General features: G+C 46.6%; 1 protein-coding gene across 1 annotated transcript in view; it reads left to right on the top strand.

The window, feature by feature from the left end:
* Nucleotides 1-19918, top strand: part of STUM (stum, mechanosensory transduction mediator homolog) — a 90210-nt gene that overhangs the window by 56250 nt on the left and 14042 nt on the right. The window contains exon 2 of the mRNA XM_075339062.1: nucleotides 1044-1223. Within this exon, the coding sequence (XP_075195177.1) occupies nucleotides 1044-1223 (180 nt within the window). The remainder of the gene's footprint in view (nucleotides 1-1043; nucleotides 1224-19918) is intronic.

Here is a 19918-nt window from a genome sequence, read left to right as displayed (position 1 = left end):
TAGCAGTATTGTGTGAAAATTATATGGCATTATTATATGGACAGTAGCAATTTTATGTGGGAAATACCCATGTTTTCCCAAAAATAAGACCGGGTTTCATTAGTTTTTGCTCTAGGGCTTATTTTCAGGGGATGTCTTATATTTTCCCATGAACAATTCACATTTATTCTTGAAGAAAAAAAATCAACAATTATTCCAATCTAATCATCATCACATTCTGGAACCTCAGCATTGTGTGTTCTTTCTATTACTGGCTCAGACGCACATTGTCTTATCTGATCTGCTATTTCCGTGGTCCGGTCCTATAGTGGAGGGTACATACCACATTTACAAAGGGTTAATTACCTGCTTACATTTATTATTCTCTATATACTGCTAAGTTTACCCCCAAAAGAAAGCAGACTCCCCCTAAAAGAATTGCACTTACCACACCCAGAACAATTAGAGTTGGCAAGTGAATGGGCTCTCACATACAGATCTGCGTCGCTGTCAGGTCCCCCTGCGTTCTACAGCGGATGGCTCCCCCTGGTGACTAGAAGCGGTATCACGCAGAGTGATACTGGTATCCGATCTGTGTGTGAGAGCCGCAGTGCAATGCGAGGGACCTGACAGCGACACAGATCTCTGTGTGAGAGCCCATCTACTGTAAATGTTTGGGGTCTGGTGAGTGCGATTTTCTTTTTTTGTGGGGGATCTGCTGTCTTTTGGGAGTGTCTACTTTCTTTGATGAAGAGTTCTGCTGTATTCTTTAACTTTTTTATCTGCTTAGACACTTCCTTATGGAACCACAACTAGGGCTTATTTTTGGAGGAGGGCTTATATTTTAAACATATGCAAAAAAAAAGCCCTCAAAATCCTGCAATGGCTCATTTTTGGGATATGTCTTATTTTCAGGGAAACGGTATTATGTGGAAACTACATGGTAGTATTACATGGCAACTGAATTGGCAAGAAAAGCTGATATAAAATGGTAACTGCAGGGGGCTACGTCACTACGTACTTCTCTGTATGTGGTATGTGACTGTCTCGCTCTTCTCTTTCAGGGACATTCGTGTCAGCGTTCACTGTGTTGTGCGGAGCCAGGACCGACCTCCCCGACCGCCACATATGCTGCGTCTTCTGGCTGAACATAGCTGCAGCCCTCATCCAAATCCTCACGGCGATTGTCATGGTCGGATGGATCATGAGTATATTCTGGGGGATGGACATGGTCATTTTGGCAAGTAAGTACAGAAGAAATGACTCTTTGTAGCAGCTGCAGTTCTGATATTCATGAACCAGGTGGCTCAGGATGAATCGGGGAGAGGCAGGAACAGCTGCATGAGCTGATGGACGCTATATAAACAGGTTATAGGATGATCAGTCAGCTGGACATAGGTCATAATTTTAGAAAGGCTGGGAATGGGGCAATTGCGCTGAACATAAGAAATTAAAGGGGTCGGGGGCAATCCCAAAATCTGCTTGGATCACACACAGTTTGTTCTGTATTGGCCAGGGCATCGGATAGATTAATTTAGATTGAAACTTAGGTGAGAGAAGAAGTTAGCTACTTCCTGCCTTACTGATGGTTATTATTCTGCCAGTGATAACAGAGAGAAGTTAGCTACCTCTTGCCTTACTGATGGTTCTTATCCTGTCAGAGATAACAGAGAGAGCTACTTCCTGCCTTACTGATGGTTCTTATTCTGCCAGTGATAACAGAGAGAGCTACTTCCTGCCTTACTGATGGTTCTTATTCTGCCAGTGATAACAGAGAGAGCTACTTCCTGCCTTACTGATGGTTCTTATTCTGCCAGTGATAACAGAGAGAGCTACTTCCTGCCTTACTGATGGTTCTTATTCTGTCAGTGATAACAGAGAGAGCTACTTCCTGCCTTACTGATGGTTCTTATTCTGCCAGTGATAACAGAGAGATGTTAGCTTCTTCTTGTCTAACTGATGGTTTTTATCCTGTCAGAGATAACAGAGACAAGACGTTAGCTACTTGCTGCCTTACTGATGGTTCTTATTCTGTCAGTAATAACAGAGAGAAGTTAGCTACTTCCTGCCTTACTGATGGTTCTTATCTTGTCAGTAATAACAGAGAGAAGTTAGCTACCTCTTGCCTTACTGATGGTTCTTATCCTGTCAGTGATAACAGGAAGAAGTTAGCTACTTCCTGCCTTATTGATAGTTCTCATCCTGTCAGTGATAACAGAGAGAGCTACTTCCTGCCTTACTGATGGTTCTTATGCTGTCAGTGATAACAGAGAGAGCTACTTCCTGCCTTACTTATGGTTCTTATTCTGTCAGTGATAACAGAGAGAAGTTAGCTACCTCTTGCCTTACTGATGGTTCTTATCCTGTCAGTGATAACAGAGAGAGATACTTCCTGCCTTACTGATGGTTCTTATCCTGTCAGTGATAACAGAGAGAGCTACTTCCTGCCTTACTGATTGTTCTTATTCTGTGAGTGATAACAGAGAGAAGTTAACTACTTCCTGCCTTACTGATGGTTCTTATTCTGTCAGTAATAACAGAGAAGTTAGCTACTTCCTGCCTTACTGATGGTCCTTATCCTGTCAGTGATAACAGAGAGAAGTTAGCTACTTCCTGCCTTACTTATGGTTCTTATCCTGTCAGTGATAACAGAGACAAGAAGTTAGCTACTTCCTGCCTTACTGATGGTTCTTATCCTGACAGTGATAACAGAGAGAAGAACGTAGCTACTTCCTGCCTTACTGATAGTTCTTATTCTGTCAGTGATAACAGAGAGAGCTGAGAGGGTGACCAGGTAAGTATTATGGCTGACAGTAATACATATCAGACAGCTACTTCCTGTCCCAGAAAGTGAAGCAGTCTGGAGAACACTGGAGATAAAGTTTTGGGATTTTGAGCCTGAAATGCAAGATTTCCGGACATATAACCATCATTGAGACACAAGGCGACCAGACTAAATGCTCTTATCTGGCACAAGTGCATTGTCGGTTACTATGGGGAATAGGGAAGTTATGTGGACTATTAGAAAGATGCGTCCGGGATAATTGCTCGCTGATGTTTTCTATAAACCTTCTAGATCACTCGGGCTCTGTCCTGTAAACATGTCAGATCCAGGAGCTGCTGGAGGCAGAAGTATTTATACAGGCGGGATATATGAATTGTATACGGAATATATATACTGTGGCAGGGATATTGTGTTGCCGGCTCGGGAATGTTAAGGACAGGCCGACATAGATTTGTTTGGACAGTTGAGTCACAACACAGATGCCAGGAGAACGTCTGCAAAAAATGCGCTTAACATATACCAGACTTGTTACAGGGATTCTAAGCCTTTTTTCACAATGCGGTTTTATTATTTTCCACTGATAATAAGCTAATCTCAGGGTGTCTCTGCTGTAATTTCCAGCAAACCATTGTAATCAGTGAAGGAAAAAGCCACAGGGTTGAATTTCTCTGCAGCAGCTCAGCAGGAGAAATGGGGAATTACATAGCGTTCATTGAATTCAATAGGCTGTGGGTGATGTGTGGATGTGGTGGGTCCTCCAGAGTGAGACTTTCTCTCTGTAGATGCTCTCAGCTTTTAATTGGCGATGAGGATCTTGATACCTACAGTAATGCATGGTGGTGGCTCAGTGATGCCTACGGTGAAGCATGGCAGTAGCTTTGTGATGCCCACAGTGATGCATGGTGGAAACTTGCTCATGCCTTCAACGAAGGATGAAGGTGGTGATGGAGGTCCATGATACCTACAATGAAGCATGATGGTGACTCAGAGATGCCTACAGTGAAGCATGGAGGTTGCTTGGTGAAGCATATTGGTGGCTCGGTCATACCTACAGTGACGCATGGTAGTTGCTCAGTGATATCTATAGTGAAGCATGGTGGCGGTTTGGTCATACCTACAGTGAAGCATGGTGGAGGCTTGTTGATGCCTACAGTGAAGCATGGAGGTTGGATAGTGATAATTACACATAAGCATGGCAGTATCCACAATGATTCATGGTGATACCTACAGGGTGAGGCATTGCGGTAGCTCGCTGAAGCCCATAGTGACACATGGTGAAGGCTCGGTGATACCTACTACCTACAGTGAATCATGGTGGTGGCTCAGTGATGCCTACAGTGAAGCTTCGTAGTAGCTCTGTGATGCCCACAGTGATGCATGGTGGTGTCTTAGTAATACCTATAATGACACATGGTGGTGGATTAGTGATACCTACAGTGAAGCATGGTATTGGGTCAGTGATGCCTATAGTAAAGCATGGCGGTGGCTCGGTGACGACCACAGTGAAACAAGGTGAAGACTCAGTGATGTCTACTTTGAAGCATGCAGGGGACTCAGTGATTCTCTGGGGCTGCTTTGCTTCCTCTTGCACTAGAGACCAGCAGCATGTGCAAGACAAGATGGATTCAATCAAGTATTAGAAAAACCTAGAAGAAAATTTCATGTCATTTGAGAGAAGCTAAAGCTCGGCTGTTATTAACTCCCGACAGGACAAGGATCTCGTGCCCCTCATGTCCACCAACGCTCTACCAGTGTATTCATAGTCTCTCCATGGTCTGACGCAAACACGTTCTACCGAAGATTCCCGTTGACTTCCATTATGCTCCATACGCAAGTCGTGCCTGTCCACGCGGCCAATTTGCTCATTGTGACTGCTGAGCACCCGAGCATGGTAGTGCCCACTCATCACTAGTTACGAGTACTGAGCACCCGAGCATGGTAGTGCCCGCTCATCACTAGTTACAAGTACTGAGCACCCGAGCATGGTAGTGCCCACTCATCACTAGTTACCAGTACTGAGCACCCGAGCATGGTAGTGCTCACTCATCACTAGATACCAGTACTGAGCACCCGAGCATGGTAGTGCCCGCTCATCACTAGTTATCAGTACTGAGCACCCGAGCATGGTAGTGCCCACTCATCACTAGTTAAGAGTACAGAGCACCCGAGCATGGTAGTGCCCGCTCATCACTAGTTACCAGTACTGAGCACCCGAGCATGGTAGTGCCCGCTCATCACTAGTTACCAGTACTGAGCACCCGAGCATGGTAGTGCTCACTCATCACTAGATACCAGTACTGAGCACCCGAGCATGGTAGTGCCTGCTCATCACTAGTTACCAGTACTGAGCACCCGAGCATGGTAGTGCCTGCTCATCACTAGTTATCAGTACTGAGCACCCGAGCATGGTAGTGCCCACTCATCACTAGTTACGAGTACTGAGCACCCGAGCATGGTAGTGCCCGCTCATCACTAGTTACCAGTACTGAGCACCCGAGCATGGTAGTGCCCGCTCATCACTAGTTACCAGTACAGAGCACCCGAGCATGGTAGTGCCCGCTCATCACTAGTTACGAGTACAGATCACCCGAGCATGGTAGTGCCCGCTCATCACTAGTTACCAGTACTGAGCACCCGAGCATGGTAGTGCTCGCTCATCACTAGTTACGAGTACTGAGCACCCGAGCATGGTAGTGCCCGCTCATCACTAGTTACCAGTACAGAGCACCCGAGCATGGTAGTGCCCGCTCATCACTAGTTATGAGTACTGAGCACCCGAGCATGGTAGTGCCCGCTCATCACTAGTTACCAGTACTGAGCACCCGAGCATGGTAGTGCCCGCTCATCACTAGTTACCAGTACTGAGCACCCGAGCATGGTAGTGCCCGCTCATCACTAGTTACCAGTACTGAGTACCCGAGCATGGTATTGCCCGCTCATCACTAGTTACCAGTACTGAGCACCCGAGCATGATAGTGCTCGCTCATCACTAGTTACGAGTACTGAGCACCCGAGCATGGTAGTGCCCGCTCATCACTAGTTACGAGTACCGAGCACCCGAGCATGGTAGTGCCCGCTCATCACTAGTTACGAGTACCGAGCACCCGAGCATGGTAGTGCCCGCTCATCACTAGTTACCAGTACAGAGCACCTGAGCATGGTAGTGCTCGCTCATCACTAGTTACCAGTACTGAGCACCCGAGCATGGTAGTGCCCACTCATCACTAGTTACCAGTACTGAGCACCCGAGCATGGTAGTGCCCGCTCATCACTAGTTACCAGTACTGAGCACCTGAGCATGGTAGTGCCCGCTCATCACTAGTTACGAGTACTGAGCACCCGAGCATGGTAGTGCTCGCTCATCACTAGTTACGAGTACTGAGCACCCGAGCATGGTAGTGCCCGCTCATCACTAGTTACCAGTACAGAGCACCTGAGCATGGTAGTGCCCGCTCATCACTAGTTACCAGTACTGAGCACCAGAGCATGGTAGTGCCCGCTCATCACTAGTTACCAGTACTGAGCACCTGAGCATGGTAGTGCTCGCTCATCACTAGTTACGAGTACTGAGCACCCGAGCATGGTAGTGCCCGCTCATCACTAGTTACCAGTACTGAGCCCCCGAGCATGGTAGTGCCCGCTCATCACTAGTTACCAGTACTGAGCACCCGAGCATGGTAGTGCTCGCTCATCACTAGTTACCAGTACTGAGCCCCCGAGCATGGTAGTGCCCGCTCATCACTAGTTACCAGTACTGAGCACCTGAGCATGGTAGTGCCCACTCATCACTAGTTACCAGTACTGAGCACCCGAGCATGGTAGTGCCCGCTCATCACTAGTTACCAGTACTGAGCACCCGAGCATGGTAGTGCTCGCTCATCACTAGTTACCAGTACTGAGCACCCGAGCATGGTAGTGCTCGCTCATCACTAGTTACCAGTACTGAGCACCCGAGCATGGTAGTGCCCGCTTATCACTAGTTACGAGTACTGAGCACCCGAGCATGGTAGTGCCCGCTCATCACTAGTTACCAGTACAGAGCACCTGAGCATGGTAGTGCTCGCTCATCACTAGTTACCAGTACTGAGCACCCGAGCATGGTAGTGCCTGCTCATCACTAGTTACCAGTACAGAGCACCTGAGCATGGTAGTGCCCGCTCATCACTAGTTACCAGTACTGAGCACCCGTGCATGGTAGTGCCTGCTCATCACTAGTTACCAGTACAGAGCACCTGAGCATGGTAGTGCTCGCTCATCACTAGTTACCAGTACTGAGCACCCGAGCATGGTAGTGCCTGCTCATCACTCGTTACCAGTACAGAGCACCTGAGCATGGTAGTGCCCGCTCATCACTAGTTACCAGTACTGAGCACCTGAGCATGGTAGTGCCCGCTCATCACTAGTTACCAGTACAGAGCACCCGAGCATGGTAGTGCCTGCTCATCACTAGTTACCAGTACTGAGCACCTGAGCATGGTAGTGCCCGCTCATCACCAGTTACCAGTACTGAGCACCCGAGCATGGTAGTGCCCGCTCATCACTAGTTACCAGTACTGAGCACCCGAGCATGGTAGTGCCCGCTCATCACTAGTTACCAGTACTGAGCACCCGAGCATGGTAGTGCCCGCTCATCACTAGTTACGAATACTGAGAACCTGAGCATGGTAGTGCCCGCTCATCACTAGTTACGAGTACTGAGAACCTGAGCATGGTAGTGCCTGCTCATCACTAGTTACCAGTACTGAGAACCTGAGCATGGTAGTGCCCGCTCATCACTAGTTACGAGTACTGAGCACCCGAGCATGGTAGTGCCCGCTCATCACTAGTTACCAGTACAGAGCACCTGAGCATGGTAGTGCCCGCTCATCACTAGTTACCAGTACTGAGCACCCGAGCATGGTAGTGCTCGCTCATCACTAGTTACGAGTACTGAGCACCCGAGCATGGTAGTGCTCGCTCATCACTAGTTACCAGTACTGAGCCCCCGAGCATGGTAGTGCCCGCTCATCACTAGTTACCAGTACTGAGCACCTGAGCATGGTAGTGCCCACTCATCACTAGTTACCAGTACTGAGCACCCGAGCATGGTAGTGCCCGCTCATCACTAGTTACCAGTACTGAGCACCCGAGCATGGTAGTGCTCGCTCATCACTAGTTACCAGTACTGAGCACCCGAGCATGGTAGTGCTCGCTCATCACTAGTTACCAGTACTGAGCACTTGAGCATGGTAGTGCCCGCTTATCACTAGTTACGAGTACTGAGCACCCGAGCATGGTAGTGCCCGCTCATCACTAGTTACCAGTACAGAGCACCTGAGCATGGTAGTGCTCGCTCATCACTAGTTACCAGTACTGAGCACCCGAGCATGGTAGTGCCTGCTCATCACTAGTTACCAGTACAGAGCACCTGAGCATGGTAGTGCTCGCTCATCACTAGTTACCAGTACTGAGCACCCGAGCATGGTAGTGCCTGCTCATCACTAGTTACCAGTACAGAGCACCTGAGCATGGTAGTGCCCGCTCATCACTAGTTACCAGTACTGAGCACCTGAGCATGGTAGTGCCCGCTCATCACTAGTTACCAGTACAGAGCACCCGAGCATGGTAGTGCCTGCTCATCACTAGTTACCAGTACTGAGCACCCGAGCATGGTAGTGCCCGCTCATCACTAGTTACCAGTACTGAGCACCCGAGCATGGTAGTGCCCGCTCATCACTAGTTACGAGTACTGAGAACCTGAGCATGGTAGTGCCCGCTCATCACTAGTTACGAGTACTGAGAACCTGAGCATGGTAGTGCCTGCTCATTACTAGTTACCAGTACTGAGCACCCGAGCATGGTAGTGCCCGCTCATCACTAGTTACCAGTACCGAGCACCCGAGCATGGTAGTGCCCGCTCATCACTAGTTACCAGTACCGAGCACCCGAGCATGGTAGTGCCTGCTCATCACTAGTTACCAGTACTGAGCACCCGAGCATGGTAGTGCTCACTCATCACTAGTTACGAGTACTGAGCACCCGAGCATGGTAGTGCTCGCTCATCACTAGTTACCAGTACTGAGCACCCGAGCATGGTAGTGCTCGCTCATCACTAGTTACCAGTACTGAGCACCCGAGCATGGTAGTGCCCGCTCATCACTAGTTACCAGTACTGAGCACCTGAGCATGGTAGTGCCCGCTCATCACTAGTTACCAGTACTGAGCACCTGAGCATGGTAGTGCCCGCTCATCACTAGTTACCAGTACTGAGCACCCGAGCATGGTAGTGCCCGCTCATCACTAGTACTGAGCACCCGAGCATGGTAGTGCCCGCTCATCACTAGTTACGAGTACTGAGAACCTGAGCATGGTAGTGCCCGCTCATCACTAGTTACGAGTACTGAGAACCTGAGCATGGTAGTGCCTGCTCATCACTAGTTACCAGTACTGAGCACCCGAGCATGGTAGTGCTCACTCATCACTAGTTACGAGTACTGAGCACCCGAGCATGGTAGTGCTCGCTCATCACTAGTTACCAGTACTGAGCACCCGAGCATGGTAGTGCTCGCTCATCACTAGTTACCAGTACTGAGCACCCGAGCATGGTAATGCCCGCTCATCACTAGTTACCAGTACTGAGCACCTGAGCATGGTAGTGCCCGCTCTTCACTAGTTACCAGTACTGAGCACCTGAGCATGGTAGTGCCCGCTCATCACTAGTTACCAGTACTGAGCACCCGAGCATGGTAGTGCTTGCTCATCACTAGTTACCAGTACTGAGCACCCGAGCATGGTAGTGCCCCATCATCACTAGTTACCAGTACAGAGCACCCGAGCATGGTAGTGCCCGCTCATCACTAGTTACCAGTACTGAGCACCCGAGCATGGTAGTGCTCGCTCATCACTAGTTACCAGTACTGAGCACCCGAGCATGGTAGTGCCCGCTCATCACTAGTTACCAGTACTGACCACCCGAGCATGGTAGTGCCCGCTCATCACTAGTTACCAGTACTGACCACCCGAGCATGGTAGTGCCCGCTCATCACTAGTTACCAGTACTGAGCACCCGAGCATGGTAGTGCCAACTTTTCTCGTGCTCCTGGGTGAATAGCGATCGCATCTTGCAATTCAGGCATGAAGCCCATCAGCATTTAGTATCTGATACCTCAGCGCCTGTTGCCTTCCAATCTTTTGCAGTCACTCGAGGGTTTTTGACCTCATACCTCCTCAGGAATCTGGTGTCAGCCAGTGACAGCGTCCCCTATCTGCCACGTCCAGGTAGTGTAGCCGGTGTTCCTATGTGAACTCTGCTGTATCTTTAGGAAAGCTTCTAGGCTCAGAAAACCATTTGTCCATTTTTCTGGAAACCTAATTAATATTACAGGGGTTTAGAATTTGGATTGTAGCGATGTATAGACAGATCTACTTTTGCATTCTGTAAAGCTCATACAGGAGACTTTCTGGGGGGGAAATCGGGAAATTGCAGAAATAGAATGAAAAAAAATGTCTCCATAATTTAAGTTGTTTACTGTTATTTGTCATCATGAGGGTCCCAGATTGGCTCTCTGGGGTCCGCTCGCTGCCGTGGACTCGCTCCATGCTGAGCTGCAGCCGAGAGAATCATTTCCACATTCCTGAAAATAAAGTTGACCTATTTTCCATCTATCTGGTGTTTTACCTTTACCCAAGACGCACAGCGATAGTGCCCTACAGACGGGCATGCCGGAGGCCGACGGATAAACCTCCCTCCCCAGAGCCTTCTGTCTGAATATAGAGACTTCTCCTTTAATTAGCCCCGAGTGTCTCCTCGCTAAGATCTCTTCTAGTTTCCCCCCCACAGGGAGATGATGGGGCTCAGGACACTTGTCTAATAAGGAAAGAATACTGGCTTTTTATAGCCGCTGTTTAAGCATATTCAAAAAATCAACAATCCCACACAACAGTGTCACATACACAGCGATCATCCATTTCTGACTTTGCATGCTGGTTATATGTACTGGAACGTGGCCGTCTGCTCATTCTATAATGCTTTGCCTCTCTCAATTATACAGCCACCACTAGAGGGAGCTCACTACATACAGATTTATACAGCCACCACTAGAGGGAGCTCACTACATACAGATTTATACATCCACCACTAGAGGGAGCTCACTACATACAGATTTATACAGTCACCACTAGGGGGAGCTCACTACATACAGATTTATACAGCCACCACTAGAGGGAGCTCACTACATACAGATTTATACAGCCACCACTAGAGGGAGCTCACTATATATAGATTTATACAGCCACCACTAGAGGGAGCTCACTATATACAGATTTATACAGCCACCACTAGAGGGAGCTCACTACATACAGATTTATACAGCCACCACTAGAGGGAGCTCACTACATACAGATTTATACAGCCACCACTAGAGGGAGCTCACTACATACAGATTTATACAACCACCACTAGAAGGAGCTCACTACATACAGATTTATACAGCCACCACTAGAGGGAGCTCACTACATACAGATTTATACAGCCACCACTAGAGGGAGCTCACTACATACAGATTTATACAACCACCACTAGAAGGAGCTCACTACATACAGATTTATACAGTCACCACTAGAGGGAGCTCACTACATACAGATTTATACAGCCACCACTAGAGGGAGCTCACTACATACAGATTTATACAGCCACCACTAGAGGCAGCTCACTACATACAGATTTATACAGCCACCACTAGAGGGAGCTCACTACATACAGATTTATACAGTCACCACTAGAGGGAGCTCACTACATACAGATTTATACAGCCACCACTAGAGGGAGCTCACTACATACAGATTTATACAGCCACCACTAGAGGGAGCTCACTACATACAGATTTATACAGCCACCACTAGAGGGAGCTCACTACATATAGATTTATACAGTCACCACTAGAGGGAGCTCACTATATACAGATTTATACAGTCACCACTAGAGGAAGCTCACTACATACAGATTTATAGAGCCACCACTAGAAGGAGCTCACTACATACAGATTTATACAGCCACCACTAGAGGGAGCTCACTACATACAGATTTATACTGCCACCACTAGAGGGAGCTCACTACATACAGATTTATACAGTCACCACTAGGGGGAACTCACTACATACAGATTTATACAGCCACCACTAGAGGGAGCTCACTACATACAGATTTATACAGCCACCACTAGAGGGAGCTCACTATATACAGATTTATACAGCCACCGCTAGAGGGAGCTCATTACATACAGATTTATACAGTCACAACTAGAGGGAGCTCACTACATACAGATTTATACAGCCACCACTAGAGGGAGCTCACTACATACAGATTTATACAGCCACCACTAGAGGGAGCTCACTACATACAGATTTATACAGCCACCACTAGAGGGAGCTCACTACATATAGATTTATACAGTCACCACTAGAGGGAGCTCACTATATACAGATTTATACAGTCACCACTAGAGGAAGCTCACTACATACAGATTTATAGAGCCACCACTAGAAGGAGCTCACCACATACAGATTTATACAGTCACCACTAGAGGGAGCTCACTACATACAGATTTATACAGTCACCACTAGAGGGAGCTCACTACATACAGATTTATACAGCCAACACTAGAGGGAGCTCACTACATACAGATTTATACAGCCACCACTAGGGGGAGCTCACTACATACAGATTTATACAGCCACCACTAGAGGGAGCTCACTACATGCAGATTTATACAGCCACCACTAGAGGGAGATCACTACATACAGATTTATACAGCCACCACTAGACGGAGCTCACTACATACAGAATTATACAGACACCACTAGAGGCAGCTCACTGCATACAGATTTATACAGCCACCACTAGAGGGAGCTCCATGCATACAGATTTATACAGCCACCCTAGAGGGAGCTCACTACATACAGATTTATACAGTCACCACTAGAGGGAGCTCACTATATACAGATTTATACAGCCACCACTAGGGGGAGCTCACTACATACAGATTTATACAGCCACCACTAGAGGGAGCTCACTATATATAGATTTATACAGCCACCACTAGAGGGAGCTCACTACATACAGATTTATACAGCCACCACTAGAGGGAGCTCACTACATACAGATTTATACAGCCACCACTAGGGGGAGCTCACTACATACAGATTTATACAGCTACCACTAGAGGGAGCTCACTATATATAGATTTATACAGCCACCACTAGAGGGAGCTCACTACATACAGATTTATACAGCCACCACTAGACGGAGCTCACTACATACAGAATTATACAGACACCACTAGAGGCAGCTCACTGCATACAGATTTATACAGCCACCACTAGAGGGAGCTCACTACATACAGATTTATACAGTCACCACTAGAGGGCGCTCACTACATACAGATTTATACAGCCACCACTAGGGGGAGCTCACTACATACAGATTTATACAATCACCACTAGGGGGAGCTCACTACATACAGATTTATACAGTCACCACTAGGGGGAGCTCACTATATACAGATTTATACAGCCACCACTAGGGGGAGCTCACTACATACAGATTTATACAGCCACCACTAGACGGAGCTCACTACATACAGAATTATACAGACACCACTAGAGGCAGCTCACTGCATACAGATTTATACAGCCACCACTAGAGGGAGCTCACTACATACAGATTTATACAGTCACCACTAGAGGGCGCTCACTACATACAGATTTATACAGCCACCACTAGGGGGAGCTCACTACATACAGATTTATACAATCACCACTAGGGGGAGCTCACTACATACAGATTTATACAGTCACCACTAGGGGGAGCTCACTACATACAGATTTATACAGCCACCACTAGAGGGAGCTCACTACATACAGATTTATACAGCCACCACTAGAGGGAGCTCACTACATACAGATTTATACAGCCACCACTAGAAGAGCTCACTACATACATATTTATACAGCCACCACTAGAGGGAGCTCACTATATACAGATTTATACAGCCACCACTAGAGGGAGCTCACTACATACAGATTTATACAGCCACCACTAGAGGGAGCTCACTACATACAGATTATACAGCCACCACTAGGGGGAGCGCACTACATACAGATTTATACAGCCACCACTAGAGGGAGCTCACTACATACAGATTTATACAGCCACCACTAGAGGGAGCTCACTACATACAGATTTATACAGTCACCACTAGAGGGAGCTCACTACATACAGATTTATACAGTCACCACTAGAGGGAGCTCACTACATACAGATTTATACAACCACCACTAGAGGGAACTCACTACATACAGATTTATACAGCCACCACTAGAGGGAGCTCACTACATACAGATTTATACAGCCACCACTAGAGGGAGCTCACTATATACAGATTTATACAGCCACCACTAGAGGGAGCTCACTACATACAGATTTATACAGCCACCACTAGAGGGAGCTCACTACATACAGATTTATACAGCCACCACTAGAGGGAGCTCACTACATACAGATTTATACATCCACTACTAGAGGGAGATCACTACATACAGATTTATACAGCCACCACTAGAGGGAGCTCACTACGTACAGATTTATACAGCCACCACTAGAGGGAGCTCACTACATACAGATTTATACAGCCACCACTAGAGGGAGCTCGCTACATACAGATTTATACAGTCACCACTAGAGGGAGCTCACTACATACAGATTTATACAGCCACCACTAGAGGGAGCTCACTACATACAGATTTATACAGCCACCACTAGAGGGAGCTCACTACATACAGATTTATACAGCCACCACTAGAGGGAGCTCACTACATACAGATTTATACAGCCACCACTAGAGGGAGCTCACTACATACAGATTTATACAGCCACCACTAGAGGGAGCTCACTACATACAGATTTATACAGCCACCACTAGAGGGAGCTCACTACATACAGATTTATACATCCACTACTAGAGGGAGATCACTACATACAGATTTATACAGCCACCACTAGAGGGAGCTCACTACGTACAGATTTATACAGCCACCACTAGAGGGAGCTCACTACATACAGATTTATACAGCCACCACTAGAGGGAGCTCGCTACATACAGATTTATACAGTCACCACTAGGGGGAGCTCACTACATACAGATTTATACAGCCACCACTAGAGGGAGCTCACTACATACAGATTTATACAGCCACCACTAGAGGGAGCTCTCTACATACAGATTTATACAGCCACCACTAGAGGGAGCTCACTACATACAGATTTATACAGCCACCACTAGAGGGAGCTCACTACATACAGATTTATACAGCCACCACTAGAGGGAGCTCACTACATACAGATTATACAGCCACCACTAGAGGGAGCTCGCTACATACAGATTTATACAGCCATAACTAGAGGGAGCTCGCTACATACAGATTTATACAGCCACCACTAGAGGGAGCTCACTACATACAGATTTATACAGCGACCACTAGAGGGAGCTCACTACATACAGATTTATACAGCCACCACTAGAGGGAGCTCACTACATACAGATTTATACAGTGACCACTAGAGGGAGCTCACTACATACAGATTTTTACAGCCTGCACTAGGGGGAGCTCACTACATACAGATTTATACAGCCACCACTAGAGGAAGCTCACTACATACAGATTTATACAGCCACCACTAGAAGGAGCTCACCACATACAGATTTATACAGCCACCACTAGAGGGAGCTCACTACATACAGATTTATACAGCCACCACTAGAGGGAGCTCACTACATACAGATTTATACAGTCACCACTAGGGGGAGCTCACTACATACAGATTTATACAGCCACCACTAGAGGGAGCTCACTACATACAGATTTATACAGCCACCACTAGGGGGAGCTCACTATATACAGATTTATACAATCACCACTAGGGGGAGCTCACTACATACAGATTTATACAGTCACCACTAGAGGGAGCTCACTACATACAGATTTATACAGCCACCACTAGAGGGAGCTCACTACATACAGATTTATACAGTCACCACTAGAGGGAGCTCACTATATACAGATTTATACAGCCACCGCTAGAGGGAGCTCATTACATACAGATTTATGCAATCACCACTAGAGGGAGCTCACTACATACAGATTTATACAGCCACCGCTAGAGGGAGCTCATTACATACAGATTTATACAATCACCACTAGGGGGAGCTCACTACATACAGATTTATACAGTCACCACTAGAGGGAGCTCACTACATACAGATTTATACAGTCACCACTAGAGGGAGCTCACTACATACAGATTTATACAGTCACCACTAGAGGGAGCTCACTATATATAGATTTATACAGCCACCACTAGGGGGAGCTCACTACATACAGATTTATACAGCCACCACTAGAGGGAGCTCACTACATACAGATTTATACAGCCACCACTAGGGGGAGCTCACTACATACAGATTTATACAGCTACCACTAGAGGGAGCTCACTATATATAGATTTATACAGCCACCACTAGAGGGAGCTCACTACATACAGATTTATACAGCCACCACTAGACGGAGCTCACTACATACAGAATTATACAGACACCACTAGAGGCAGCTCACTGCATACAGATTTATACAGCCACCACTAGAGGGAGCTCACTGCATACAGATTTATACAGCCACCACTAGACGGAGCTCACTACATACAGAATTATACAGACACCACTAGAGGCAGCTCACTGCATACAGATTTATACAGCCACCACTAGAGGGAGCTCACTGCATACAGATTTATACAGCCACCACTAGGGGGAGCTCACTACATACAGATTTATACAGTCAACACTAGGTGGAGCTCACTACATACAGATTTATACAGCCACCACTAGGGGGCTCTCACTACGTACAGATTTATACAGCCACCACTAGAGGGAGCTCACTACATACAGATTTATACAGCCACCACTAGAGGGAGCTCACTACATACAGATTTATACAGCCACCACTAGACGGAGCTCACTACATACAGAATTATACAGTCAGACACCACTAGAGGCAGCTCACTGCATACAGATTTATACAGCCACCACTAGGTGGAGCTCACTGCATACAGATTTATACAGCCACCACTAGGGGGAGCTCACTACATACAGATTTATACAGTCACCACTAGGTGGAGCTCACTACATACAGATTTATACAGTCACCACTAGAGGGAGCTCACTACATACAGATTTATACAGCCACCACTAGGGGGAGCTCACTACATACAGATTTATACAGCCACCAGTAGGGGGAGCTCACTACATACAGATTTATACAGCCACCACTAAAGGGAGCTCACTACATACAGATTTATACAGCCACCACTAGAGGGAGCTCACTACATACAGATTTATACAGCCACCACTAGAAGGAGCTCACTACATACAGATTTATACAGCCACCACTAGGGAGCGATCACTATATACAGATTTATACAGCCACCACTAGAGGGAGCTCACTACATACAGATTTATACAGCCACCACTAGAGGGAGCTCACTGCATACAGATTTACACAGCCACCACTAGAGGGAGCTCACTACATACAGATTTATACAGCCACCACTAGAGGGAGCTCACTACATACAGATTTATACAGCCATCACTAGGGGGAGCTCCCTACATACAGATTTATACAGCCACCACTAGGGGTAGCTCCCTACATACAGATTTATACAGCCACCACTAGAGGGAGCTCACTACATACAGATTTATACAGACACCACTAGGGAGAGCTCACTGCATACAGATTTATACAGACACCACTAGGGGGAGCTCACTACATTCAGATTTATACAGTCACCACTAGGGGAAGCTCACTATATACAGATTTATACAGCCACCACTAGAGGGAGCTCACTACATACAGATTTATACAGCCACCACTAAGAGGAGCTCACTACATACAGATTTATACAGCCACCACTAGAGGGAGCTCACTACATACAGATTTTTACAGCCAACACTAGAGGAGGCTCACTACATACAGATTTATACAGCCACCACTAGAGGGAGCTCACTACATACAGATTTATACAGCCACCACTAGAGGAGGCTCACTACATACAGATTTATACAGCCACCACTAGAGGGAGCTCACTACATACAGATTTATACAGCCGCCTCTATGGGGAGCTCACTACATACAAGTTTATACAGCCATCACTAGAGGGAGCTCACTACATACAGATTTATACAGCCACCACTAGAGGGAGCTCACTACATACAGATTTATACAGCCACCACTAGAGGGAGCTCACTACATACAGATTTATACAGCCACCACTAGAGGGAGCTCACTACATACAAGTTTATACAGCCATCACTAGGGGGAGATCACTACATACAGATATATATTATTTGTATATAATTATATGGCTCGTTGTGTGCCTTGAATTCCAGTCCCTATGGCAGCTGCTATAGTCTGTAGTTATGTGAATAAACACTTGCACTTACGTGGGCATAAAGGTTGGAGGGATCATTTTTCTGACATTTGTGGGGACTGTTTTGTGGGGTTTGATGAGGATATTGCAGCTGGTAATTTTGGGGACTGTAGGAGGAATGCATAAAGCCCGGGGGTGCAATTATGTGAGTACAGAAGTTGCGTTTTCACCCGAGCCCTGGAGCTTAGGAAGATCAATATGGCCCAGAAGAGAAAACCAAAGACCGCTGATAGTGCGGGACCCTATGGGATATTTTGCATCTCGCCCACGAGCTTCAAGTTTCGTCACTCAGCTTCTGGACTCCATATTTGCAGCTAGTTATAATAATGGTGCCCAATATTGCCCCTATACCTATGTCATCCTGAAAAGTCTGGTGGAGGACAGAAGTTGCAGGGGTGAACGTCCACCACCCGCTAAGAAGGATATTCTTGGGATTGGTGTGGGTCCTTCGCGGTACTGAGTCTCATTGGAGTCAAATCTTGGTATTTGGCCTCGTTTTTGTTTTTTTTTCTGAAACATCCCGTCTCTGACATCAGTGCCGGTAATTTTTCGCTGCCGCCCAGCGCCGGAGCGGAGGACGCGATCCACCAAACATAGAGATCTAAATTTACACTGTTTTATCCTTGTTGGTTGTCATGACAATAAATCTAAGAGAAGGTACGGAAGCAGATTAACTCTTTAAAAAATGTTTTCCAGCGTCTTGTCTGCGGGTGGATTACAGGCAACTCGGCTGCGATAAGAGCATAAGTCACTAGGAAGAGAATTCTGGGACTTGTAGTCCTGCGACTAATGCCAAAGCTTCCAGAATCTCATTGATGTTCCTTGTAGCTCATTAAATCAGCAGTTTGTGCTCCAGAGCTGCTCTTCTTACTAAACTACTATTGATATTGATCACAGCCCTAAATTTATAAAGTAGCCAGACCCCAAAATAAGTCCAAAATACGGACCTCTCAATACATACGACCTACAGGCCTCAATTTCCATCAATAGTAAATATAATTCCTGGACCAGGAATTAGACGTCCCAGACTAAATACAGACCCCAAAAAGATACAGACCCCAAACCCTGAATTACAGACCCCCCAAAAATATGAACTCCAGACCCCAAAACGAGAAACAGGACCAGGTGACACTCCGAAACAAACACAGACTTCCAACCAAAAGATAAACAAACAGGAAAGAAAATTAAGACCCAAGAATAGGAACAGACTCCAAAATAAATTGTGACCCCCAAACAGGTACGAGCCACAAACGCTAAATTAAAGACCCCGAAAAATATACAGATCCCCCAAAAATCTACACCTCAAAATAAATACGAGCAACAAAGTGAATTGAGACCTAGAAGAGGTACAGACCCCAAACTCCGAGTTAAATATGGATCCCAGACCCACCCCAAAAACTGAGATTGCAACCTCAAAATAAATACTTACCCCAGGTCCCAAAACTAGCACATACCCAAAACTCAGACCCCCAGATTAAATTTGGATCAGACCTTAAAAGAAAAGATCTGAAGCCTCGATTTAGGTACAAACTCCAAAATGGGTACAGACTCCCAAACTATGGCCCCAGAATACAAACAGATCCCAGAACCCCAAATAAATTCAGATTGGACATTAAAAGAAGATCCCAAACCTCAAAATC

This window comes from Anomaloglossus baeobatrachus, chromosome 3 (assembly GCF_048569485.1).
Source record: "Anomaloglossus baeobatrachus isolate aAnoBae1 chromosome 3, aAnoBae1.hap1, whole genome shotgun sequence".
NCBI classification, from domain to species: Eukaryota; Metazoa; Chordata; class Amphibia; order Anura; family Aromobatidae; genus Anomaloglossus; species Anomaloglossus baeobatrachus.
The sequence above is the reverse complement of the archived record's forward strand: the minus strand, read 5'-3'. Positions and strand labels throughout refer to the sequence as shown.